At 43.5% G+C, this 25,032-nt stretch overlaps 3 protein-coding genes across 3 annotated transcripts; 1 reads left to right on the top strand and 2 right to left on the bottom strand.

Annotated features, from left to right (window-relative positions):
* Positions 1-97: 97 nt before the first annotated feature.
* efcc1 (EF-hand and coiled-coil domain containing 1) lies at positions 98-11,032 on the bottom strand. The gene is made up of 8 exons (XM_047025195.1): positions 10,211-11,032; positions 9,613-10,052; positions 2,829-2,971; positions 2,575-2,710; positions 2,203-2,368; positions 1,486-1,644; positions 1,165-1,234; positions 98-967 (listed from the first exon to the last, which is right to left on the bottom strand). Exons 1-8 carry the CDS (start codon positions 10,895-10,897, stop codon positions 840-842), a joined length of 1,929 nt encoding a protein of 642 aa, XP_046881151.1. The 5' UTR covers positions 10,898-11,032; the 3' UTR covers positions 98-839.
* A 1,280-nt stretch (positions 11,033-12,312) lies between these two features.
* Positions 12,313-19,571, top strand: cfap92 (cilia and flagella associated protein 92 (putative)). The gene is made up of 15 exons (XM_047026635.1): positions 12,313-12,463; positions 12,737-12,939; positions 13,324-13,543; positions 14,547-14,702; positions 15,185-15,209; positions 15,313-15,541; positions 15,690-16,591; positions 16,701-16,895; positions 17,119-17,401; positions 17,485-17,649; positions 17,757-17,969; positions 18,449-18,602; positions 18,748-18,968; positions 19,138-19,265; positions 19,379-19,571. The coding sequence occupies exons 1-15, from the start codon at positions 12,313-12,315 to the stop codon at positions 19,569-19,571; spliced, it is 3,438 nt and encodes a 1,145-aa protein (XP_046882591.1).
* Positions 19,261-24,822, bottom strand: acad9 (acyl-CoA dehydrogenase family, member 9). Its single transcript, XM_047026340.1, has 18 exons — positions 24,536-24,822; positions 24,248-24,341; positions 24,021-24,122; positions 23,834-23,940; positions 23,643-23,743; positions 23,359-23,437; positions 23,044-23,218; positions 22,850-22,923; positions 22,664-22,739; positions 22,503-22,573; positions 22,288-22,407; positions 22,082-22,210; positions 21,852-21,931; positions 21,632-21,758; positions 21,432-21,509; positions 20,789-20,917; positions 20,302-20,374; positions 19,261-20,040 (listed from the first exon to the last, which is right to left on the bottom strand). Exons 1-18 carry the CDS (start codon positions 24,710-24,712, stop codon positions 19,940-19,942), a joined length of 1,893 nt encoding a protein of 630 aa, XP_046882296.1. The 5' UTR covers positions 24,713-24,822; the 3' UTR covers positions 19,261-19,939.
* Positions 24,823-25,032: the final 210 nt, after the last annotated feature.

Genomic DNA, 25,032 nt, shown 5'->3' with positions numbered 1-25,032 from the left:
CCTAGGCTACTATCTATTCAAGTGTCTCGTTAATATAACACAATATAACACAAGTAGAAGTCATCACGTTACAATTCATTTCTATTTCATTCACTTTATTGACCCCAAAGGAAACTCAAGATTGAGTGTTTGTCCAGAAGAACATCAGATGTATACATGAAAATAGATCATACTCCCACAACATCTTTGAAGAGGAGCCTTTGTAAGGCAAATGTGTCAAAAGCACTTATATTCCCTGTATGTTTGAAATATATAAGCAAAATTACATTTAGAATTAATGTTCACTTTTTAACGCAGAGTACAATCAAATGGCACACACTGAAAATAAGCTTGCATGCTGGTGTGGATGAGTGACTGTGGGATTTGACAGACTGGATAGCACCATTGTGAAGGTAATGCCCTAGTTAAAACCTCCAGCAACTGTCCCCCGCCCTCCCCAGAATGGGTTAAGAAAACAAAGATGGATTGCTCCCAATAAACATTTTCATTTTGCATAATGCAGAATTATATCATTGTTATTGAAATATATTTTGTAAAAAGAAATGTACATGATTACCATGTTAATGCAGTTACATACAATATTGTATGTTGACAAGGAGAAAATAAGAAAGTTATGAATTACTAACTGAAGTGCACGTGTAGCTCACAGACAACGTATCTTATAAGTCTAACCATTTTGACAAATAAAGACTTGAGAAAAATAAGAGCTAGCTAAGTGTATAATACAGTATGTACATTGTTTTTTATGACCACAAAGGTTAAAATATAGTTTTTAACATGGAACGCAGTATGATTCCTTTGAGCTCAAGTATATTCTGTCCAGCAGGTGGCAAGCTTGATCAACAGGAGATGACCAGAGCGTTCAGGGACTGGCTAGTTTGTTCCTGTGGTGCTCCAGTAGACAGAATCTCACAGGCAGCCAGCTCATGATACAGAGCGTTGAGAACCTCCAGTATGTGGGCTTTCCCTAAATAATAGGTAACAGATGTGAATATAGAGATAATTACATTACATGCAAGCCTATCCATAAGAAAATCTAATTGAAACCTATTTTTAACTTTACAACTTGGGGGTCTTTTGTAATTCTTCATTATCATGTTTCACACAGCGACCATATGTAGTTTACTGATTCACTGTAAAGCTGTTTAAAGTGGTGTTTCTTACCATGTTGAGGATCGCTACAGGACTCCAAAGTGCTTAGCAAGATCTTCCCAAGAGACCTCCGGGACACATTCTGAAACCAGAGAACACTTTTTACTGGCTACCAAGCTAGCAGCAGGCTATGTAAAAACAAGGAAAACAAGCTATAAACGAGAAGGAAACACTATCAGCTACTCTAACACCTTTTAATTGAGAGAACACCACATAGTTCAGCAACAGTCATGTTTCACCAAGGCACAAATAGGTAACGCCTTTTCTATACAACTGCTGATTATAAACAAAGAAGTCTGCTGGTGCGTAATAGGCCCCCATGGTCTGACTGACCAGGTCCCTCAGCTGTTGCAGGAGCTGTAGAACATCCACCAGTTTCTCCTCGACAAGGGACAGTCGCACTCTCTCCGTCTCCAGCATCTGCAGCTCCATCTGGAGCATCTCTGCTTCCTCGGCCTTCTGCTGCAGCTCCTGCACCAGAGAGTCCTTCATCTGGGACACACAGCGACAAAAACAGGCTTGTTGTCAGGTCATAACCACTACCACAGAACAGGTCTCTCCCCACACGCAGACTAAGGCCAGGCCTCCATGTAAATAAGCCCTCTCGCTCATAGGTTTGTTTAGCTGAGCGGCTGAACATTTTGAAAATACAAAAACCCACGACGTCATGGTCCCCGTCTGTACATGTTGCTGTTTGGTGAGCTGCTACTCAGCTGGATCCAGAGGGTTTAATTTACGATATTCCAAAGTGCCATGTAGGGCTAGAGGGTATTTCTGTGGTCAGCTCAGTGAGAAACAGCTGCACACACAGGGTGGCTCTGTGACCACTGCTGCCGGCTGGGCGCTGGGTTGTGCCACTCACTGTGGTTTGACTTTGAAGCCCTGCACTCTCATAACAACTTATACCAGTCCTCTCTAATCCAACTTTACACCATGACCAGAGCCCCGAAATGACTATATATAGGGAGACAAAACATAATCCAGAGAAATATTAATTCTCCAGCCGTATCAGGAAGTGCAGTAGTGATGGTGGTCATCTGTGTTCTGTACCTGGTCCATGTCGAGCTCAGCCTTGCAAGCCTGACTTTCCTTGAGCTCCAGCTGCTTGTTCAGCCTGGTGACTTTCTCCAGGAGCTCCACCACAGCACTGCGGCTCTCCTCGCTTCTGGAGCCTCCAAAGTGGGACAGCAGCTTCTTCACTGCCTTATCTTCACACCTGGTGACAACCAGGGGAAGCCATTCATTAAAACCTCCCTCTGAAACCCAACAGGCCAAATGAAGCCCCATTTCCATCCTGTTATTACACTCGTTAAACGTGTCGGCCCAGTTAGGCCAACTTGGGCCTGTGTGGCTGTGTGCACGCTGCAGGTGTGAGAGGCAGGGTTCGTTTGGGGAGGTGGAGTCAGAGCTGGTGTGCTGTACCTGTCCCCACAGCAGGACAGCCTGGTGAGAATCCTCTTCACCTCGTCCACCTGTCTCTGTTGCTCTCCTGTCCACTTGTCCTCCTCCTCGTCTGATGCCGCCTGGCCCTCCACAGAGCGGAACAGTTGCTCCTCCACTGTCACAACACATCACAAATCATCAGGCTAGACATGCCAGCATCACTAGATAGAACTCTAAGATTTAATAAGATGAGATGGTTTAGGCTGTAAGGAATAAAGAGCAGTATGGCTTACTGTTGTCTAGTGTGGTCTCGGCACGCCCAGTAGGAGACCGCCGGTCATGCTGGGAGTCCAGGCAGAATTCCTGTCCTGGTCTGCCCGTGACCTGCTGCCTTGCCCTGGTGCTGCATGGGATTTGTAGTTTGGACAACTCAGCTCTGGAGAAGAATAAGCATGTTGTTTCTGAAAATCCATTCATAATGCATTCTACTTCTACCCTATCCAAGCACAGTCTGACTTTAAAAAGTGCATGTGTAACATGAGACATAAGACTTACTGCAAACATGAGTGTGTAACATCTACAACCGCCAAGATCATTTTATTGGGGGCTGTGTGATATAGTTCTCTAAATTAAGTAATTGAAGCCAGGCACTGCATCTTTAGAGCACTGAAAGCTTTAAGACATTTTCACAGTAAAGTGGGACAGTGTGAGAATTACCCCTCAAGTTTCAAAGAGTTTGGCTACAAGTTCTGAGCAGAATAAAATGATGGTGCTGGCATGAAGGAGGAGACAGGGAATGAAGAAAGTCAAGTCATAAGTATAAAATCATAATGAAGTTGAAACATCACTTGTAACCTAGATGAAAAACATATTGATTAAAGTCATGCATATCTTTGTAGTCAAAGTTTACATTTTTCAACTGTTGTAATAATGCAGTTGATGTAGATCAATCATTTTGTTATCATGTGAATTTGTCTGCTTTCCTCTGCTGTCGGGTCTTTATGTTGTAAGAAATCCGATAGGGGCATTCGTGAATCACTGAATAAGTGTTTCCAGATGACAATGTCTTGCGAGGGGGAAAAAATCTAGAAAAAGGTTTTCAGCTTGGCTCTGTGAAAAAATCTGTCCAGAAGCACTCATGCTTATATCCTGCTGGCACGACGAGGCACACCATTAGACCAATGACATAACACTGCAACAGCATAGAGACTAGAGGGAAACAGCTTTCCAGGTACAAAACACAGAAAGGAATTATGTGCAGTGTAAGGTCTGGTTTCCACAACCAATCAGAAAAGGTTGATACATTTGAAATGTGGGGCCACAGTCAAGGTAGCTGTCGGAGTAGACTCAAGCCCTTGAGGACCCCCAGCTGCCTAGGGAAGAAGATGCTGGGGCACACAAACACAGATCCTAGCTGGTTGTCATGGATACCCTGAGTCTCAGGAATGAGCGAGCCAAGGGCCTTTTCAAACTCTGAGCCTGGTGTGACTAATTGCACTTTAATTGACAGAGTAGCCGTTAGAGCGGAGCTGTGGCCAGGCTCTTGTGAACGCTACACGGACATATACATGAAGCCTCTGGCTCTGGCTTTTGACATGGGGGAGAAAACTGGTGCCAGCTTTGTCTGGTTGCAGACACAAAGTGCTTGTACAAACAGGCAGTACCCCCTTTGAGGGAAAAAGAATGGATTTTCTGGATGTCTGGCCAAGACCATGGACTAGGTTAGTTGAGTGGGATTATGATTGTGTATGTGAGTAATGCTATTTGAAGAGTCATCTTCATCAGGTAGTTCCAGAATTAAATGCATACATTTTAAGCAGTGAGAAAGAGCTCAGAGGTCGAGCTGGAATTGAAGTTGCAGAATGTGTGCGAAGCTCTCCAGACACCTGGGAACAACCCAGACATCCTGGATGGTGGTTTGACTGTGGGATCCAAGAGACATACTGGAGACAGCCTGGCCGTCTTGCTCTTCGACATGGACTGGGGACTAATCCCCCACCAGCGTATGATGGAAAAGCAGCCGCAGGGGTTTTGGAGTGCAGTGAAGGAGACGTGTTTTTATCGTTTTAGAGGTCACCAAGACGCAGCATAGGAGTGAGAAATTAAAGAGAAATTCTGAATCCAACTAAAATACTAAAAGCAACCCTAGATATAAGACCACAAAGTCACTTTTCCATCTGGGGGCACATAGTGTACGCTGGGGGCACATAGTGTACGCTGGGGGCACATAGTGTACGCTGGGGGCACATAGTGTACGCTGGGGGCACATATTATATGCTGGGGGCACATAGTATACGCTGGGGGCACATACTATACGCTGGGGGCACATACTATACGCTGGGGGCACATAGTGTACGCTGGGGGCACATACTATACGCTGGGGGCACATAGTGTACGCTGGGGGCACATAGTGTACGCTGGGGGCACATAGTGTACTCTGGGGGCACATACTATACGCTGGGGGCACATAGTGTACTCTGGGGGCACATAGTGTACGCTGGGGGCACATAGTGTACGCTGGGGGCACATAGTGTACGCTGGGGGCACATAGTGTACGCTGGGGGCACATATTATATGCTGGGGGCACATAGTATACGCTGGGGGCACATACTATACGCTGGGGGCACATACTATACGCTGGGGGCAAATACTATACGCTGGGGGCACATAGTGTACGCTGGGGGCACATAATGTACGCTGGGGGCACATAGTGTACGCTGGGGGCACATAATGTACGCTGTTGGCAATAACAGCCATAAATAGGAAGCAACATCGTACAGCCCATATGGGATAGGTTAGCGGTCCACATCTATGCAAACTCTACTTTGCAAGCTTTTTCTAAACCTGCCTATCAAGCATTGTGTTCTGAAACAGCCCTAAAAGACAGGAGGTATTTTCCCGTTCCTTCATTGTGGAGGGTGATTGACTTAAATGGAAAAACTGGTGGAAATTGATTCACTATGACATGCTTCTGATGTTCTTGATTATTGGAATCTGGAGATTGAAAGCAGAGTTATAAACACAACTATCAAAGGAAACCTGAGAAAGGCTTCAAAGGTATGGCTTTTGAAATAGAGTACAATTTCTTATTCCCGGGCTCCTGGATTAGTGAAGCGGAGTTGGATAATTAATATAACATTTCCTGAACAGTTTTCACTGCACTGTTCCTATATTTCTCCAGACGTTTGCCTTTTATAATTAATTAACATGATTGAAAGAGAATCTTGTTAAAATATTGGGCCTAGTCCTGAAATTGATATCTCCAGACAGCATTCATCAGGAAATGTTAAAGCAACCATGCTATCTGTAAGGCAGAGACATGTTTGTCTAGACATCTTACATTTACTATCAAGGAAAGGCATTTAGCTGATGAGTTACAGCCATAGTCAGTTTACCTTAAGCCAATCATTGCTAAGTAGCTGCACATTGCAAAGATAGTGAGGTTGGATTATTTATTATTTAATTATTCTGCATCCAAACATATTTATAAAACACTGGACCGGTGCTTACAGGCCAGGGGGAGTTCAGCTGTTTATGGTTAGAGTCAGGACACTAGAGAACTTCCTGTGTTTATCACAGGGAGGGCCAATGTGAACTTCCATCCTTGCTCAGACCTCAAATTCCCATCCCCCACTCGGCAGAAATGTCTCTCTTTCTTCAGGTGTTATCCGTCACTGTGAGTGGCCATGTCTTCTGTCCACAGAGGTTACAAGTGAGGGCAGGCAGCAGACCTGAGATTGATGTATAGTGCTCTCTTAGTAGGGGGCCTAATATTATGGCTGAGAAAGACGTGTTTATGTGAGGGGGTTTGTTTGGAAAACCTGTGATACATCTAATCCACTGAAATCCAAAAAGTCTGTTGATACATGGTCAGATTTATCATATTGGGTGGTTTCTTGAGGAACATAAAACTTGGTTCTGGGCTGAATTGCACATTCAGTGGAAAATGTGCTTTTCAGTTGTGTGAGTAGCCTCTAGATTTGGGATTCAATCCCCTACATTTCTAGCCAGCAAGTAAGGTGCAAACAAACCTCTAGAGTTACAAGTGTTGATGAATTATGAGTGAAGGAAAACACATAAAAGGAAAAATCCACAAGGGTGGAAGGCAGTAATGTTATATAAGACATCTCTTGTGTATGATGTATTAGTGCTGATGTCTGCACAGTCAGAATAACTCCAAGCCAGAGGAAGGGAGGAGAGGAGGGAACGGTTCCAAACTGAAAGGGAGACCACTTGGCTGTGTGGTTTTTGAAGACTGTTCAAGAACAACACAAAGGCTAGATAATGCCCTTGGTTGCAGACATCCCTTGAGTGAGTCCTGCCCGTATTATTTAAGGAGCAGGAATGCAATGGCAGCACCTGCTCTTCCAAGTGTTGCTTTTCTCACATGAAGGCAGATAAATTACCCACTGGGCCTTCCTTTCTCCTCTCTCCCAGGCCCCACATAGAGAGCATGAAAAGCCATGCAGATCATGGCTCCCCAGAGCCCAGCATCTTAGGGCCAAGGGTTAGAGGCACACACATATGTACATGTCGCTTCTACACAGAGTGTGTTTAAATATGCTCAGTACTAAAAGAGTAAAGAGTACCAGAAAATATCAAGGAATCAGGTTGTGGAACCTCCAAGACACAAATCGAGGCAAAACCTTAGACAATAACACAAGACAAAAGACTTGTGCCAGTGTTGTGAGTGATTTGGGATTTCCACTCCGGATCATACTAGAATGTTGAACCACAGACAAAGAGGAGGAAAAGATGGATGACTCTGTTGCTCTCATGTGAGCCTTGAAAAACATGTCCTCCGCTCCATGAACAAACACATGAGTGTTTGCTTCTTCCTCCAGATGGTGGGTTTTCCTCCGCCTTCTTTTCTTTTTGTTCCTCTGGCTATACTCCCCATTGTCTCTGAGTCTGGTCCACAGCACTCTATAGGCTGAACTGACTGATTTAGATCCTCACTACCTTTTGGAGTTTAGAAAGACCCAGAGCTAAAAGTTACACTCGGTTGGCTCTCTCATTTTTCATGGTAATACTCTGAGCAGTTCATTCCTGTTCCCACCAATTCCCCTGTTGATGGGGCGGCTCCCTCCCTCCCTCCCATCTGAATCCTTCTGCTCTCTTTTAGCATATGATCTAAACCTTATGCCAAAGGACTCACACTTCTTGAGTTTCAGACTACAGACCACATTGACTTCAAGTCTGTTCCAATTCAACCAGTCATGGAAAACTTGAGTGCAGATCCAGTATGCTGTAGTAGTGCAACAACTAACGTGCATGCAGTATGTCATGGCGAAACTCCCCTCAGCAGTTGACACTGTTTACAGTTATTCCCAAGGAATGTGGAACCTGTTTGATTAACTAATCTCCGACAGCATCCCAAAAGTTAATCCTAGTATTACCATCCAAAGCAGCTCGTGTCACTTTGGTACGATTTGGCAACACATCACTGCACCAATCATGTACCACAAATTGGACATCTGATATGACATACTGCAGCCAATTCAGTATGTGGCCTATTTAAAAACGGATTACCCTGTCAAATTCCAGATAACTGCTGTTTGAAAATAATTTTGTGAGTACACATGAAACGAATACACATTATTTGATGGGGGTAGGAAAGGAGCTAAAATTATAGGCAGATTGCACAAACCCTGTCCTTAACAGGTAAAGTGTCAGACAACTCAAGTGGATGGAGGAAAATAATAGATGGTAATAATAGAGTGACAAATACATACAGTATTTGTGTGCCCCTGAAAATGTGAAAGCTATCCAGCTGATTTTGTCAGCTTGCTGGCACATCCGTGCCATCTAGTTGCGCTTCATTGTCTCTAAACCTCAGTCTCTTCCACTTAAGAGTCAATATCCTGTATCCTGATCTGGCATACTTTCAAAAAGACAACAACGTGCTCTGAGAGCTGTGGACAAGGCAACAAACACTGAGTAGAATATCTGACACATTCTGTCAATAGGGTTTCAATGAGCAATACTTTGGTGAGAGTATTCATGGAGACTTGTTGCTAGGCTCTATCTGAGGGTGTGTTGGTCTATTATTGAGCAGGCAGAGTATTCTGCAGATTGATGGGAACATTCAGTCTGCTTAGGTCCTAGCTCAATGGAGAGTTGAGCCTATTGTGGAACTGAATAAATTATTTGGCTGAAGAGTATCAATAGACGGGGGGCTTATAAAGACTTATTGGCACAGCCTTAAAAGTTTGCACAGCTTTGTAAGTTTACGGTTACAAAGTGGTACTGTGTCTGCAAAACATGTTTCAGTGTGCCATCCACTAAAGAAGAAGACAATTTTTTGCGTTTGTGTTTAGTTTCCTGAGTGTCTTTAAGATCTGTATATGTAGAACGACTCTTCTCTGAATCTTGTCACATGCTATTTACACAGTCATCTACAAAGTATACCAATTCTGCCATTATTAATGTATTAAACAGACAAGACCAAAACAATAAGGACAGACACAATAAACTTTCATGGCACAAGGCTTTGTGTTTTCCAGTGCAATTATGAACAAATAAATTGGGCCTTTCTTCAAAGTTAATAATTCCCAACAGTAGCAGCACACTAACAGGACACAACTTACCACACACATTGTCTGTTAAACCAACCCAAACAAAACAAGGCTGAAAATCGGAATACCAAACCACATCAAGAATAGTTAACTACTTAAATAGCATGGTAGAGTTTTCCAGGCATGGAGCCAATTGTAAATAGGGAGTCATCTTATTCATGGAGAATTCAAAATTCATTATGGTTGACTTTAACCACTAAGAGCTCTATGATGCAATGTGTTACCAAAACGACATCTTTTTCAGAAGGCATAACAAACATCAGAGGTAAAACGTATGGTGTGAGCTACATGTTTTCGTAATGCCAAGGATGTTAGATTTAATATGCCTTTGTTGTGTAGTATCACTGTCCAGTATTTATTTCAAGAAAAACAAGTGGTCAGGCTTGCTTTTCTCCTGAAAAACCATAGTAACATCATCCTCATCATCATGCATTGTTATCATGCATTTGAATAATATAATTTGTCTCTCATGACCTCTTAAGTACTGGGGCAGTTTTACCTGTAGTAGAGGAGCTCAGACTCTATCTGCTGAACATGTCGCTGGAGTACTGGGACATGGCTTGCTTTGGCCTCCAGCTCCTTCACCTTGCCCAGGCCACTGAGAACTGCCTGCCTGGCCTCTTCCACCTTTCTCCTCATGTCCACTTGCTCCTGCTTCAAGGACTTGTTACAGTCCTCCAGGGCGGCCACAGACTCCCTGGAGCTCCGCAGCTCCTGCACCAGTTTCTGGTTACACAGCATGGCCTCCTCAATCTGGCCATCCTGAGAGCTGCAGATCAACTCTACCTCGTGGAGGTAACTGTTGAGGCTCTTCTGGCTGTCATATCTGCTGGTTTTAGTGCAACCATACGTGCCTTTTTTCTGAGCAGTTTGTTTCTGGTGGACAATGAAACAGCCAGCTTCTGGTTTGTGTTTAGAGTGACTTTTCCAAAGTCCCACCTGTGACAAAATAGAAATATGGTCACTTACATGAACAGAGTGAGTGATAAAATAAGTAGGCTTATAAAAACTGCGATGCTAAGGAAATCGTTCAGTAGCGTACCTGGCAGACAGCGACGTGAATTCTATATTGGTTCCATTGATTCATTTACGCTTACCTGTAAGGCCAACGACCGGGCATCACTGCTCTGAAGAGCTGCACGCATGTCCTCAACTAATTCTCTGAGACTTGCATTTTCCTCCTCCAGTTTGGTTATCCTGTCTTCAGCTTCTTCAAGTGCCACTATTTCCTCGTAACATTCCCGTGGGCACGACCCCAGTTGTTTGCAACCCGAAGCATGTCTTTCCGAGGTAGGAGAAGACCCTCGGCCCCTTCGTCCACCTACGCCTACAGAGAAGAATCTTTCTCTCCTCCGCAAAGGACTCCTGAGACGGATCTGCGTTTCTATATGTTCGCTCTCCTTCCCAACGAGCAATCTTCCATTATCGTATTGGCACCCTGCTTTAGTGCTGAAGTATCCACATAGTTTTGCATGAAATTGTCTAAAAGTAAACTCGTTTGGCAAATTGTCCAATATACCAACACATTCCTCCGAATTTGAGTCTTTGTTCAGTCCTAAGATTTTACATAAAATATTAAAGTCCTCGACAGGAATTTTGCCGTCTCCTTGACAGTCCATATGATGGAAAATCTCCTGCAAATACTGATCCAACCCTGTGGCCAAAACAATTATTTCGTTCTCGACTCCTCGATCCAATCCATAATGGTAAGCCAGAGTACTTACTATCCATTGTGTCCTGCGCGCGGGTCGGCTGTATGGATCGTTGGTATCGGCATTATCCATATTTATATGTTTATCAACTCTGCATGAAGCCTCCGATATTCTTTAAACTGTGTTTGGATGATAAAACTGGGTGTCTACTAGCACTTGATGCATCCCACGCCAAAGCCTGCTTTTTCTGACCACTTTGAGAATGTATCCAAGTGGTTCTATGAACATGGGGCGTTCCTTTGAAGTAATGTTTAGCTCTGCCCCCCAAATTCTTTCCCATTAAAAGGACATTCTTGACCTTTTTTCGTAAAAGTATAAATCGACTTCAATCTAAATATTTATTGACAATTGAATATTATATTTAGACATTTGTTACAGCCTCAACTGCATGATAAACAAAGAATAGGCTATGCAAAATATGTAGACGGTAGGTTGAACGTAAGGTTATGCTCGTAAGGTTGTGCCCTTAAAGTTATGCCCGTAGGTTATGCCCAAAATAGATAATTAACTGCATTAGGCTACAAGTCTCTTATTATTGTGTTTGTCAAGACTCAGTATTAAGCAGTCTTTAATTAATGTAAAGGGTATGAAAAAAAGTAATTACAGTTGTAAGTCAAAAAAAGTGTCATAACATTCATTGTTGCACTCTATTGTTGTATCATAACTTCTGCAACGTGTTTAATTCATTGTAATAAACAATAGCAACCTATGTGTCAGTTGACTACTGGTTTTTCTTCTTACTTTTTTCAACTTTATTGAAAAAGCAAAAATATAAATGACCGATACGTACTGTGACTCAGTAATGCAGTAATTACTAAACAGTTGACTAATAGTTTTTATAGGAAGTTAGAGTTACCACCATGCCCTACATTGTGACGCTGGTTGCCAAGGCGACGAGATGCAATGTGCTAGTTCATTTGGTGACAAGTTATTTGCAAAACAGTCTAAACAAGTTAGCCTAACCCAGTTGATTTAACGTAATTCATATTATGGGGTAAACTGAGGTCCTCATGAACAAAACACATGACAACTTGTCTTTGTAGCTCTGAAAGTGAAATATAACTATTTAATGCCGCGGAAGTAGCTTTAAATTCACGGTTTTGTGGAAGGATGTTTCAAAATAAACTTTACCTGTCCATTTTCCAGAAAATCTGTTAGGCTCGCCTGTAACACTGCTGTTGGCACTTCAAAGCAGTACGTGTATCGAACAGAAAACCAACGGTAGGAATGTGTTTTCAAGTTTAAAGGAAGTTTTTAAATGTATTGTAAAATCTTCGAATTCTGCATTCATGTACTGAATAGTATACTTATCTGTATGGAAGGTTTAAGGTAGGCCATTAAATTGTGCTTTGTAAGTTTACCACAATACAATGCAAATGATTTAGTAAAAACTTGGTTTTTGTTTTGTATTTTCTGTAAGACTATGCTCCTCTTGTCAGACTAGTACCGATGTTCTATGTAAAGGTTGCCAATAGACACACTCTTTAATGGAAGCCAAAGAAGTATGTGAGTTCTCAGACTCAAAGGGAAGCTGCAAAGTGTCTATACAGTGTCACTCACCCGACTTTGACACTGGAGTTTATCCTGACAATGGAGTCCGAGACAGAGACACAGAAAATGACCAGTTGGATTCCCAAAGTGAAGTGCAACATATGGACCAAGACATAGAAAATGCACTGTCAAATTCACATCTCGGTAAATCCACACAGCAAGTCAGAGATGATTCACACAACGTCACATGGAAAATTAGCATCGTTATAGCTATTCCAAAAGGTAAGTCATTCTATTATGTAAATCGTTAGATTACATTTAAATGTAATTTAACAGTTTGATACATTATTGAACTGGTACATTATTCTGTGATGGATGTCACCTATAACAGAGCTCACATTTAGCTGCTTCCTGTTGTAGGAGAGGATGAGGATCATGTTGCTATTGAAAAGGAAAAGAACAAGCCAAAGAAAGTGTTGTCCAGTGGTGTTTTTGAGGCTCCCAAGGCTCAAGGCTACTATCACATAGAATATAACTTGCTACCAGATGATCCAGAGCCAACCAAAGTGGACCTCGTGATGTTTGGGCTTGCAGCTAAAATCTACATCGACAATGAAGCAAAGGTGGCAAGCAGATGTGATTACATGCTGTGCAAAAAAAGGGATAATGATACAGTAGACCACTACATTGTGTCTTTATAACAGTGTTGTAAACTAAGGCCAGTTTACTGTCTGGCTGTGTTCCACTTGCCTTAAGTATGTATGAATGACTAATGGTCACTGTACTAAGACAAGAGGGTTTGGAATGTCAGATCAGGCTCATCATACACTTCACAACACACAGGCTCTGATTTTGTATGGGAATGTAATCCTGCTCATTTGAAAACAAAACTCCACTTATCCAGCTACCTCTGTTTACTATTGCTGTGGGAATTCAATGACTTTTGTAAACTGAAACACAGTTGTAACTATTTTGGAGGGCCTCATTTGCATGTGTTTGTTTTGCAGGTGTTAAAGCCATGGTATGAGGGAGACCAGGTGTGGCTGGGCTGGTCTCAGTCTGTCAAAGTCAGAGTCACTCGAGAGCTACTGATTAAACTAGCGTCCCACAAGGTCACATTTAGAGTTTGGGACACAAAGGACAGAGTGTCTACCAAAGCCAGAAATGACCGACCCAAAGCCTTCAGACTGCCACAGACCAGGAGTGGGGAGGAGACCGATCATTTAGGTAGGAACTTTGACAGCCATCTATCTTGCCATGACATTACTAATAAGAGTTATTTGAACAAATCCTCTATTATTGGATTATCTCCTCTGTTAATGGATGACAGATCGAAACAATAGTAATCAGATGTTACTCCTTTCAGCTCTGCCTTACACTGTGGTCTGATTAAAGGATGTTCTGTTTCCTATGTCTTCATTATGATCGTTGTGTAATGTGAGAATGTACTAATGAGTTTCTTGTGTGGAATCTGTGATGGCAGGGGCTACCCCAGACTGTGAGGCGGCGAGATACGGTAATCCTGTTACACATCTGGTGATGTGGTTGGTTCTTCTGTCTTCAGGAGATCATTATGCTGACAGCCCCACTGAGTCCCATTCATCCTTGTTTATTGCTGCTTAGATTCAAATTTAATTTGAAAATATAAATATAAGTTTCAGAAGTATTGTGTGAAATACAGTTTTTCTTATTGATGAAATCCTCAACTGATTATCTCTGATGAACTCCTGTCAATTTGAAGGTGGTGTTAAGCAGATAGTGTATAAGCTGAGATCTGTCTTTGAAAAGGAGAACCCAAAAACCCGATTATCTTCTAAGAGACGTGGAGATGCAACATCGATAGATTTTAAGAACTCTGAGATGAACTGTGCAACAGGTGAATCGTCTTTTCTCAAAATAATTCCAGTCCAATAAATCAATTTGAATATCTGTTGTGTACATTGACAAATCCAACCTCTCAATGTGAGGAGTTTGTTGTCGTTGCTATGGTGTGATGTCATCACTCTTCCATAATGCTTCTGCCCTCAATGTGCCACACTAGAATCAATCTTGGGTCCTCAGAAGTACACAGTAATCGTGCAAGTGAACACCTTCACTTTAACAACCATGTAGCCATGCCTCAAAATAATTTGGTGCTGCTGGGAGTCTGTACAGAACTCAGGAGTGTTTCATCAATTCATACTATACAATATGGTGCTCATCAAACCATGCTTTCCTCAATTTGTCTCAGCTGCTATGAATAGCAGCTCGGTGAAGGACAAGAACCTGGGGGTTTTCAGAAAGAAGGTTCCTCAGAAACCCACTCAGGACAATGCTGCTTATCTGGAGAACATCCAGAAGAATGGATCAGCATTGGTGGAGCTCAGTCTTCTTCATCTGCTGACAGGTAAACTGTCAAACAATTTATAAAGATTTCCCTTTTTTTACCAATTCAAATGTAGTCCAATTTACCCTGCACAAGTGGACCCTGTCAAGAAACATAGGGCCAGTTGCAAAAAATGTCAGCAAGCATTTTAAATGTTGGTCAATGGTAGCTCAGCTTTGTTCAGTGTGTGTTGTGAATGAAGGCACTGTTTCCTGTTTATTATGGCACGGTAACTGTTGGGGGTTCCGTTGCTACCTGGGAGGGGCCACACTGCTCAGCTCTTTAATTGGCTATTGTATGGCACCAGTATAAGGCAGTCTGCTGCATTTGATGTGTTCCTCTAACAGGCACAGTAGGAGACCCTGATGAAAGCCTTAACTTTGGGAAATTCTTGGGTTTTTCTTCTATAAACTGGACCCAGACAAATTACACATAGCAACTTTGCTGGGACAGAGATTTCACAGTTGGACCTCCATTACCCCACCCCATCATTATTTGTTTAGAAAATGAGGATGTTTCTGTCAGACAGTACTAAATTATGGCGTTCTAAGAGATAAAATTATGCTTGTATACTGAAATAAGTTGTTTCAATAATATCATTTACATGGCATACCTATAGATATTGTTATAGTATATGTTTACATGATTTTCAGTACCCTTTATATCTAATGTTAGGAGACAGGTCGCTGACTGATTGCCTGGTCACCTGTTCGTCGGGGGTGTATGAGGGCCTGTGCAACATAACTGTGGACAGGCCACTGATCTCAGAGGAGCTGAAAGCTGAGCTTAACCCACTGGTCATCACGATCCTGTCTGCTTCCTCCCTGCCCTCCACTCCTGTCCCCTTCCAAGTCTTAGAGGTACTGTACCCACAACACAACTCAATTACAATAATTACAGTACTTACATAACAGGCTCAAATAGCTACATTTGATTATACATTTCCAGGAGTGACGTTTATAAACAATATAAATGTTTATAAGATCACATGTTGTTCTTTTTCCATAGGAGAAGTGTCTTCCGGTGTATTGCCAGTACAGGTTCCACAACTTGAAAGTGCACAGGTCTAAAGGCAGAGAACACCGCTCCAACATCTACTTCAAAGACGTCAATGTGATCCTAACAGGCCTGCTGAGCCCTGGGGAGCTGCAGGAGTTCCTCCAAGGCCCTCCGCTGGAGATAGAGGTCCACGACCGGGACAGGAAGGTGGAGAAGCCTTCCTCCAGTCCCGCCCTGTTTGGTACTGAGCCCAATGATGACAAACTGAGCAGCGTGATCCTGGTCAGTGGCAAACGCACCATCTACAACCCCTTGAGGGCAAAGACCAAACAGTACAACCCATACGGCATAGCCAGGCTGAACTTGTCTGGCCTGCTCCATGGCCAGAGATGTGTGAAGCTCAACATACCTATCGAATGCTGCCGTCCACCACAGCTGCTGGGAAATGAGAGGAATGAGTGGGAGAAGAAATTGACGGCCATGCCAGGCGTGGTTGAAGGAGCCCCAGATCACGCCATGCCAATGGGGCATTACTTGGATGCCAACTCCCAGCTCAAAGTGCAGGTTGAAATAGCTTGCCCCTTCAACATGGAGAGCGGCAGTGAGGGGGCGTTATATTCCCCGTTTGGTCGCATCATTTACATCTTCAGATACACCAACGTGTCTGTCGTGGCCAAGCTCAGGACAGAAATTCAAAAGATCAACGCAGCAGCTTTCCAGCTGGACTCCCAGTCAAACGAGACCATTCAACGAATCCTTTCCAGTTACAAAATGACAGCCCCGGAGAGGGGGAGTGTTGATCTGGACACTGTTACTGGATTCCATATGCTGGATATGCAGATACACCTTTTTGTCCTTGAAGGTCTAAAGCATAAAGCCATCAAAAGGCTCTGGAAAACAGTCCCTATAAAGTAAGACCACGAAGACACTCTTAACAGTTGTCAGCTGTGTTGTTTATTGGGTTGAATTGTAGAGGTCACATTCCTATGTGGAACTTGAGGTTGCTGTGATATGTTGCAGGCTGATGGGGAGTGAAGAGGAACAGGTGATGGTTCTCTACAACTCAGATCTGAGCTTCTCCAAACGCCTGTATGACACCCTGGACATCAGTCTGAGTCCTGTTCACCTCCACGAGCCACTGGAGGCTATCATGAGACAGCCTCTGGTCTATGTCAGAGACATGGTCCCCCATACCTGCTTCCAAGCCATGTCACGGTATTAGCTCATAACCATAACTCTTCTGTCCTCTAAGATAGTACCATCAGTTAACCTCTGTGACCTGCACTATTATGTAATCTACGAGCCTGACAGCAATGTTTACAGTAAGATAATACCGATAGAGATAAGAGATATATTTACAGGTCATTGCCATGTCTAGCTGCTAATATATAGCTCAAAAAGGAGTAGAACTTCACTTAAAGTGTCCATCACTGTTTAGATTAAGCGTCCTGTGTAAACTGCGGAAGCTGAAAGATGTGGTGAGGAACAACCTGTTCCCCTCAGCCGAGATGGTTCTCAGCATGAGCAAGGAATTTGGAATAGTTCCTGGGAAATGGGAGCAAAGGCTGATGGCAAAGACCCAAAAGGAGCCTGAGTTCTCCCCCATGCATGCCTCTGAGAACACACGCAGACCCCTCAGCACCTACAACTCACGCTACATTCAATGGAAACAAGACGTTGCCGTCAAGCAGCTGCTCAGTCAGACCAAAGACTTCATCCAGGTTGGTGGGTCCACAGAAGATAGGCATGAGGTTTTTAGATCAGGAAATACCGTATGTCATACAATAAACCAAATGTATTTCAGGCTAACATTGAGGAGGTGCAAAAAGCCAGTCTTCAAGTAAAGAAGCCAAAGGTAGCAGTACTAGTTGCTGAGCAGGCTAAAGACAGTGCAGCCCACAACTACAGTATCCAGACCATGAACTCAACTGAGCAGGCTAGGGAACTGCTGCGCAAGGAGATGGCCAAGGTAAGTACGTTTGTGGTAATGCCATGCTAACTCCCTGGTCTAGAGGAAGAATCGAAAAAGAAGACTGGAAGATGGTGTAACATGTCTCTGTTCACCCCTCTGGATAGGAACCAACTCGGAGGTTCACCTACAGCCAGCATTACCACACAGCCACGGTGGATCCCAGAGATGTGAAGTGTGAGATGAGAACCTCAGAGGCCAGGTCCAGGTTGGCCTGGCGCACTTACGATGGCTTCATATACCCGGGCTTCAAGAGCAGCATCGAGTCCAATGAGCACCCAGGACATCCCGACGAGGCTCGTGTGGAGGCACTGAGAAAGGTGATGTCACTGGCAGGAGCTGAGCTCCATCACCCACAGGGTCAGGTTTCAGCTAAATCCCAGCAGAATGAAAATGCCATATTTTATGGGCATTCCTCAGCATTGGGGCAAAGAGATTGGGTTTTTACTGCTGTTTACTTTTGGGCTTCTCTTCCATGAAAATCCACTGAGCTTAATGGATAGGGTTACACATAATGCTTAATGCTTACTGGATTGATCGTTTTTGAACAGTAGTTTTGGCATGCTCTTGATTCTTTTCTATTTCGTCCTACTTTCAGAAAATGCAGAATCGGCATACTTTTAGTTAGGGGTTTCAATGTAAAAATGGTCCCCTAAATGTACATGATCATTCAACATTATATTATATTTTAGAATATATTGTATATATATTATATATTGTAGTCTTACTAGAACACTAGTAAGACTACATTAAAGAGAATCGTGTAGAGAGGATGGCTGATACTGCCCTTGACCCCCAGCCCTGGAGGGAGAACATCCTGCATGACAACACTCTGAGGCCCACGCTGACACGGGACCCCCAGCCCTGGAGGGAGCGCCACCACGACTTCCACATCTCCACCCAGACTGATCAGGACCTCAGTACTGGGAGCCCTGTCTCCATCCACCTGGCTGGTGAGGACCTCTCCATACAGACGCTGACCAAACTACAGCTCTAAGTCCAGGGTACATTCATGAGGGCAGTTCAAGCTTGACCCCATGGGTCTTGGCAAGACCCATGGGGTGACCTTCTCATCCAGACCTGTGTGTCCCCCTCCAGGAGAGAGGCTGAAGCAGGAGCAGCAGCAGGCAGCCTGGGCTCAGTACTCCAGGTGGCGGAGGAGGGTGCTCCCAGGCGGCAGCACCGGGTCTGGCAGGCGGGTCCCAGAGTTCAGGTGCTACATGGGTGGAGCTCCAGGGCAGCTCCCAGGCAAGCTCCAGAGCCTGCTGAAGGATCGGCCCATGAAGTACTCCCTCAGAAAGCCAGGAATGGCCCTCAAGGTAAAGCTCTGAACATTTCAGTCAAGTCATCATGTAAAGATATATCAAAATAGATTATTACGTTACAATTTTTAAGTCAAGTGAGTAATTGAGAAAAATCTGAGGTGGGGGCTTAGACTGAGTAAGTCTGTTTGTGTTGCAGCCTGTGCCTTCACTGTCTGTGGTTCAGAGACCTCCTTCTTCAGAGAGGAAGACCAACATCGCATTCGCTCCTGGGCTTTTCCAGGACCAAAGCCTGATGCAGGATAACAATATGATACCAAGACACAATTCCCAGTACAGCAAGTTCCACTTCAGGCAAGTTGGCAAGCTTTATTATGAAAGACACCCATAAAATAAACGCAACAGAAAAGTAGAATAGTTGTTCATATAAAAGTATGACTTCTTTTTTTCCTTGTTGAATATTGCAGAGAGTTCTGGAGGTCACACCCTTTCCAGCACAAGAGGGCAATTGTGGGCCTAACCGAGGAAGAGAAGTGTGTGCATCTCTTCCAGAAAGCAGCCCCCAGCATCAGAGTGCCGTCCACACCTGTCCTGCCCCAGCACAGCAGCAACATCGTAGAGACCAGAACCCACAAGGATGTCACCCTGCATGTCCACTGAGGAACAACCACTTCCTGTCCACTGAGGAACAACCACTTCCTGTCCATGTCCACAATCACGTAAAGGCATGTGCAAGCTCAGTATCTCAGTACTCAGGATAAAAAGCCCTTTGAATAACAGTGTTCAACATGTATTCACCACAATATACTATACAAGTTAATTCCACCCCTCCATTGTCAGTAAAATTCTTACAACAATGAGAAAATCATGGATGTAATACATGTTATATACACAATTTAATTAACATGACATATATTTAGTATAGAACTGAGTGAGGGCACGTGCACAACTGGATTAGTGCATTATGGCATCCCATTCCACCCAATCAGAATACAGGGGGCGGTGCAAGGGAGCTCCTAGGTGGGGCCTCAGAAGGTTCTGTCCAGAGGGTGAGAGCAGATGTATGCCCTCTGCTCCAGAACAGCCTGAGCTATCTTCTTGATGTTGGCATCGTTGTTCTCTGGACTATCTACAACCCACAGGCAAACAAGCGGAATTAGTGTGATGCAGAAAAACATCTGAAATATGTTCTTTCTACACCATGTCACAGTCATTCAAGTGACTTGTGCAGTGTGGAAATCACACCACACACACAACACAGAAGTTTGGCTTAATGGTTTGTGGGGTCAATGGATATATTCTGCAACATATGCAAGTGTTTGGTACTGAAGGCCTAGCCTATAAAACCTGCACTGGACTGTTTTCAAGAACCATTGTGTGCTGTACTTACTTTTCTGGAGCTGGAACATCAAGTAATTGTTTTTGTGAAAAGCTTCTGTGCAGAAAGTGTTTGTGAGCAGAGCCTAGAAAAATAGAAAACAAACTATTTCATTTTTATTTTATTTCAAATTCTTCCAAATGACAACAGCATTTACCAGCAGGTATGAGTTTTTTTGATAAAAGCTGCCAAACAAATCCTGGCATTTATCTCGATTTTGTATTGTCTCATATCTCAGTAAAATTAAATCCTTCCACAGTAGTGGGAGGACCAGCCTGCTGGCTGGCATGACTGTCATCCAGTTCCAACTCTATAGGTCCTGTGTCGGCCGGTCCCTCACCAAACAGAATGTGAACAGTTCAGTCTAGAAAGCAGTACTTGGAGCAACAGCTTCATGCTGGTACACTGTGGTGGAGAGTCTGGCCGAGTGGAGACAGTGCCGCTGTGGGTGCCAGGTGTGTGTGTGTGTGGGTGTGTGTGTGTGTGTGGGGTCCTGTACCTCGTGGTCGTGATTCTTCAGGCCAATCCTAATGGAGCGGCTGGTTCTGGACAGAACAGCTGTCATGGCGTACAGGTTGATGAGGATGTCTGCTACACGCTTCAGGACAAGCTGCTCGTCAACTAGAGTCTGACACCACACACACAGCACACACACACACTTGAACCTAATCCATTTACAGTATGCTGTCTTGCACTACAATACTCTTTACAGTATTTTCAAGTCCACAGATATTTCCACAGATACCACAGAATTAGTGAACATTATAGAGCATTCCGAAATCTGCAGTGTTTGCAAGTGGTTTATTGCTGCTCCAGTGGAGGGCTGATTACAATAGCATGGCCAAATAGAAGCTCATTTAGGGAACAGGCCCTACCTAGGTCCAGCTGTTCAGCACATGAACATTACCTCAGCCCAACAGGAAAAGAGGGAGTTGAGAAGAGGTCCCAACTGTACTAAACTGGCTTAGAATAATGAGGTCTGCAGTCACTATGGGAACAACGTACACTTTCATGTTCCTGCTACATTTGTCTAATGACATTCGAAATATATGAGAGGGATTCATTTATATTTGTCCCCAAAATATGCCTATAAATACTAGCTATACGAGTGTATGACCAAGAAGAAAATAACAATACTGTACCTTGCCGTATCTGTAGAGTAAGCTCTCCACTGTGTTACCAAAAAACATAACGCTTTGTTCCAACTTCTTTGTACTTTCCTGTGAGGAATGAAAAACCCAGCAAAGCTCTCAGAACACAGGTTCTAAAAACAGCTCAAACTAAACCAACACAGTCTCTGTAACGTAATTGTCTGAAGTATTGACACGGGTGGGCATTGTACCGCAAGACTGGGGTGCACCACTCCATCAGCCCCAGTAAGGCCCATGTCCCTGGGCATGTTTGCAAACTCTCTCAGCCTCTTCCCCACCATATCTGCAACCACACCAACGTTGCCCTTCTTCAGCTCTCTAGGGGCAGAACAGACACAGTGGGTGTGAAGGAGTGCATCTGGAGTGGTCTCCAACGCAAGTCTTCCAAACAAGGGAAAATTCCACGCTCACTTTATTTTTCCTGTCAGGATTTTGCCAGCATACTGCATCCCAGTGAGAGCAATGTACATCCTCAAGATCTCATTGGTCCCCTGAGAAAGGACAGAAAATCCTATTAAAATCCATTCCCAGAATAAGTTGAAATCGCAGCTTGGTTCTTGGTCGAGTTGAACACATGCCCTCTAGTGGTCTCTTATAATATTACTTGTCAGAAGTATGAAATCATTGTACAGTCCAGATACCTCAAAGATGAGCAGGATACGACAGTCCCTCAGATATCGCTCGTAGGGGTAGTTCTTGGTGTACCCCAGGCCTCCCAGTACCTGTAGAGCCTCACTCACACACACCCAGCCCCCCTCCGAGCTAAACACCTGCACACACACACACACGTTGACCAGGAGGAAACTCTAAGATAACACCATGGAAGCCCTTGTGGTATCGGTCTCACCTTGACCATGGCAGCCTCCAGAGAACAGTCTGGAACCCCAGGCCGATCCATCATGCCTGCTGTCAGGTAGGCCATGCTCTCCATCACAAAGGCATTCTGGGCCATCACTGCAAACTTCTCCTATAGTAAGGAACATGACAGAAACATTTCATACACTAGTTATCTCATACGATTCAATTTGGGTAACCCATAACCCTGATTGTATCCCTCTTTACTTGAATCATTCCAAATTCACTCAGTTTCTTGTTAAACTGCTTCCTTGTACCAGCATACTCTGCCGTCAACTCTGCAAGGGGAAGAATCAAATCACAACAGTCCCATAAGTCCATAGATTTCCAACTTGATCAGCCCTGTACTCAGGGAACAGTGGTCTCACCGATCAGCTTCTTTATCATTCCGGCACCTGCACTGCCCATACTGAACCTGCCCGAATTCAGGATATTCATTGCTACCTGCAACAACAGAACACATAGAAACAAAAAAGGAAATGTTTAGTCTGACATCATCATGATAATAAAATACTGTACTTAGTAAGTGATACTGAGAGGCTGTGTAAAGTGACCTTAAATCCAGCTCCAACTTCTCCTATCAGATTCTCCACTGGCACTGGGGTGCTGTCAAAGGACACTTCACACGCTGGGAGGACGAGCACAAGAGTTACACAGACAAAAATCAAAGGTGCCCAATCTGTCCCAGCAAATAGTGTTCCTGGGGAAATATCACAAGTGAATTGTACATGTAAACACTTGTTCTTACTGTTGGATCCTCGGATGCCTAGTTTGTCTTCAGGCTTGCCACTGGTGATCCCTCCAAAGGCCCTCTCCACAATGAAAGCTGAGATCTTGTCCTTCTTCACCCCATCCTTGTCCACCACATCTGTCCTTGCAAATACTGTCATCACATCTGCCATTCCCCCGTTGGATATCCAGATCTGAAACACAAATCAAGCAATATACCGTTTCTCTTTATTACCATGTACAATTCAATGCAAACCAAAGCAGATATCAATGCAAACCACAACAATAAATCTGATATATCATGGATTCAACTCCAGGCATTCATTCTCCTCACCTTGGAACCACTGATAAGGTAATGTGTCCCATCTTCAGACAGAGTGCCACGGGTTTGTATTGAGGCAGCATCACTTCCACTGAAATTACAAACCACCATGATATTATTTCTGATCAAATTCAAGATATGATGTTATCACTGCAGTAACAATGCTAGTAGATACAGCACCATTATTACTCAAGCTGTTTGTTCAAAGCCATAGCCAGTCATAATGAAGGAGTGGAGTTTAATCGAAAGAGTAGACATTTGAACCGATGAGATCCCACGGTGGTACCAAGCCCTACCTTCCAGGTTCAGTGAGACAGAAGGCTGCTACATGCTCTCCTGAGGCCAGTTTGGGCAGATATTTAGCCTTTTGTTCTTCATTCCCTGCAATCAGGATCCCCTAACAAACAACCAAATGTTATGAATTCACTGTCTCATTATAAGGTGATGAAAAGGTGATGAAAAGGTAATATTGCACATTTGGTTTTACCTTAAGACCAATGGCTTGATGGGCTGCTAGTGTTACAGCAATGGAGCCATCCAAGGAGATGATCTCTCCAAGGCGAGCATACATGGTGTTGGACAGGCCAAGTCCCCCTGGAAACACACGGCTATGGTGACTTCCCTTAAAAGGTGAGGAAAGAGGATGGCAATCTCATGCTCACAGTAAGACCTACCATATTCCTCTGGCACCTGGATCCCAAACAGCCCAAGCTCTTTCAAACCATTCAAGGTCTCTGGTGGAATCTTGGCTTCGTGATCAATTCTCTTTGAATCAACTAAGAAAAAAACACATGTATATTTTGAATTAATCATAGGGTAATCATGTTCTGTCGTTAAGACCTAATGTTCACAACGTGAGATACATAAATTTGACTTGATGACATTTTAACTTTTCTCTTACCTTGCTCGTTGAAGAACTTCTCTACTGGTGCAACAAACATATTCATCTCCTCCAATTCTTCATTTCCTATCTCTGGATAAGGGAACACCTCTTCCTGAAAGAGATTGCCTGATTGATATCACTTTGACAACCTCTCCTTTCAGTTAAGTAGTAGGTTTTCTGATAACCCTCCTAGAAAATATCATATGTATGACACTGTTTGAAATCCAGTTAAACCTAGTGAGCTAGCTATAAAGAAACTGGTACACATGAAGCCACAAAAAAATATTAGCAAAGATGTTCTCTTACTTTATTTACTTTTCCAAGGAACAGGTCCTTTGCGTAGGCAAGATCCCTTGCATTTGTTTTGAAGGTACGATGAGGACAGTATGCAGTATGTTTTCCAGTATGCCGTGCATTAGATGTAAGCAAACTCTTTCCAAATTTGACAGATTTGGAAAGAATTATAAGTCTGTTTATATTCATTGTGCTAAAAGTGTGCCCTCATCTACCCTTCAGTGACTAGTTTCTGAAAATGGATATACGTAAGTATCCGGAGACCTTTCCCCTCATTCTGTCGCACGTATATGACGTAATTACATGTTAAATAAAGTGCCGGTCCATGCAACTGTTATTTCATACCACTTGGTGGCAGCATTTGTACTTGGTATGGAACGTAAAATATAATATTAATGTAACAGAACACAATGTGCGAGCATACCATTGAATTGGGGCTAGACACGAACAAACATTTTCATCCACGGTAGTCCAGTTTTTGTATCGTAGGCCTAACGTTTTTTAGGCAA

This window comes from Hypomesus transpacificus, chromosome 9 (assembly GCF_021917145.1).
Source record: "Hypomesus transpacificus isolate Combined female chromosome 9, fHypTra1, whole genome shotgun sequence".
NCBI classification, from domain to species: domain Eukaryota; kingdom Metazoa; phylum Chordata; class Actinopteri; order Osmeriformes; family Osmeridae; genus Hypomesus; species Hypomesus transpacificus.
Note: the sequence above shows the minus strand (reverse complement) of the source record. Positions and strands in the feature narration are given on the sequence as shown.

Bases quoted from the DNA above. Each gene is read 5' to 3' on its own strand.
- cfap92 (XM_047026635.1), top strand. From the start codon at position 12,313: ATGGAAGCCAAAGAAGTATGTGAGTTCTCAGACTCAAAGGGAAGCTGC. The intron at 14,703-15,184 runs GTAAACTGTCAA...TTATTTGTTTAG, and splicing joins TCTTCTTCATCTGCTGACAG to AAAATGAGGATGTTTCTGTC. The intron at 16,896-17,118 runs GTATTAGCTCAT...ATCACTGTTTAG, and splicing joins TGCTTCCAAGCCATGTCACG to ATTAAGCGTCCTGTGTAAAC.
- acad9 (XM_047026340.1), bottom strand. From the start codon at position 24,712: ATGAATATAAACAGACTTATAATTCTTTCCAAATCTGTCAAATTTGGA. The intron at 20,918-21,431 runs GTACAGTATTGT...GTGTGGTGTCAG, and splicing joins TACTCTACAGATACGGCAAG to ACTCTAGTTGACGAGCAGCT. The intron at 20,041-20,301 runs GTAAGTACAGCA...TGTGGGTTGTAG, and splicing joins GATGTTCCAGCTCCAGAAAA to ATAGTCCAGAGAACAACGAT.
- efcc1 (XM_047025195.1), bottom strand. From the start codon at position 10,897: ATGGATAATGCCGATACCAACGATCCATACAGCCGACCCGCGCGCAGG. The intron at 1,645-2,202 runs GTACAGAACACA...TGTGTGTCCCAG, and splicing joins CTGAGCTCGACATGGACCAG to ATGAAGGACTCTCTGGTGCA. The intron at 968-1,164 runs GTAAGAAACACC...CCTATTATTTAG, and splicing joins CTGTAGCGATCCTCAACATG to GGAAAGCCCACATACTGGAG.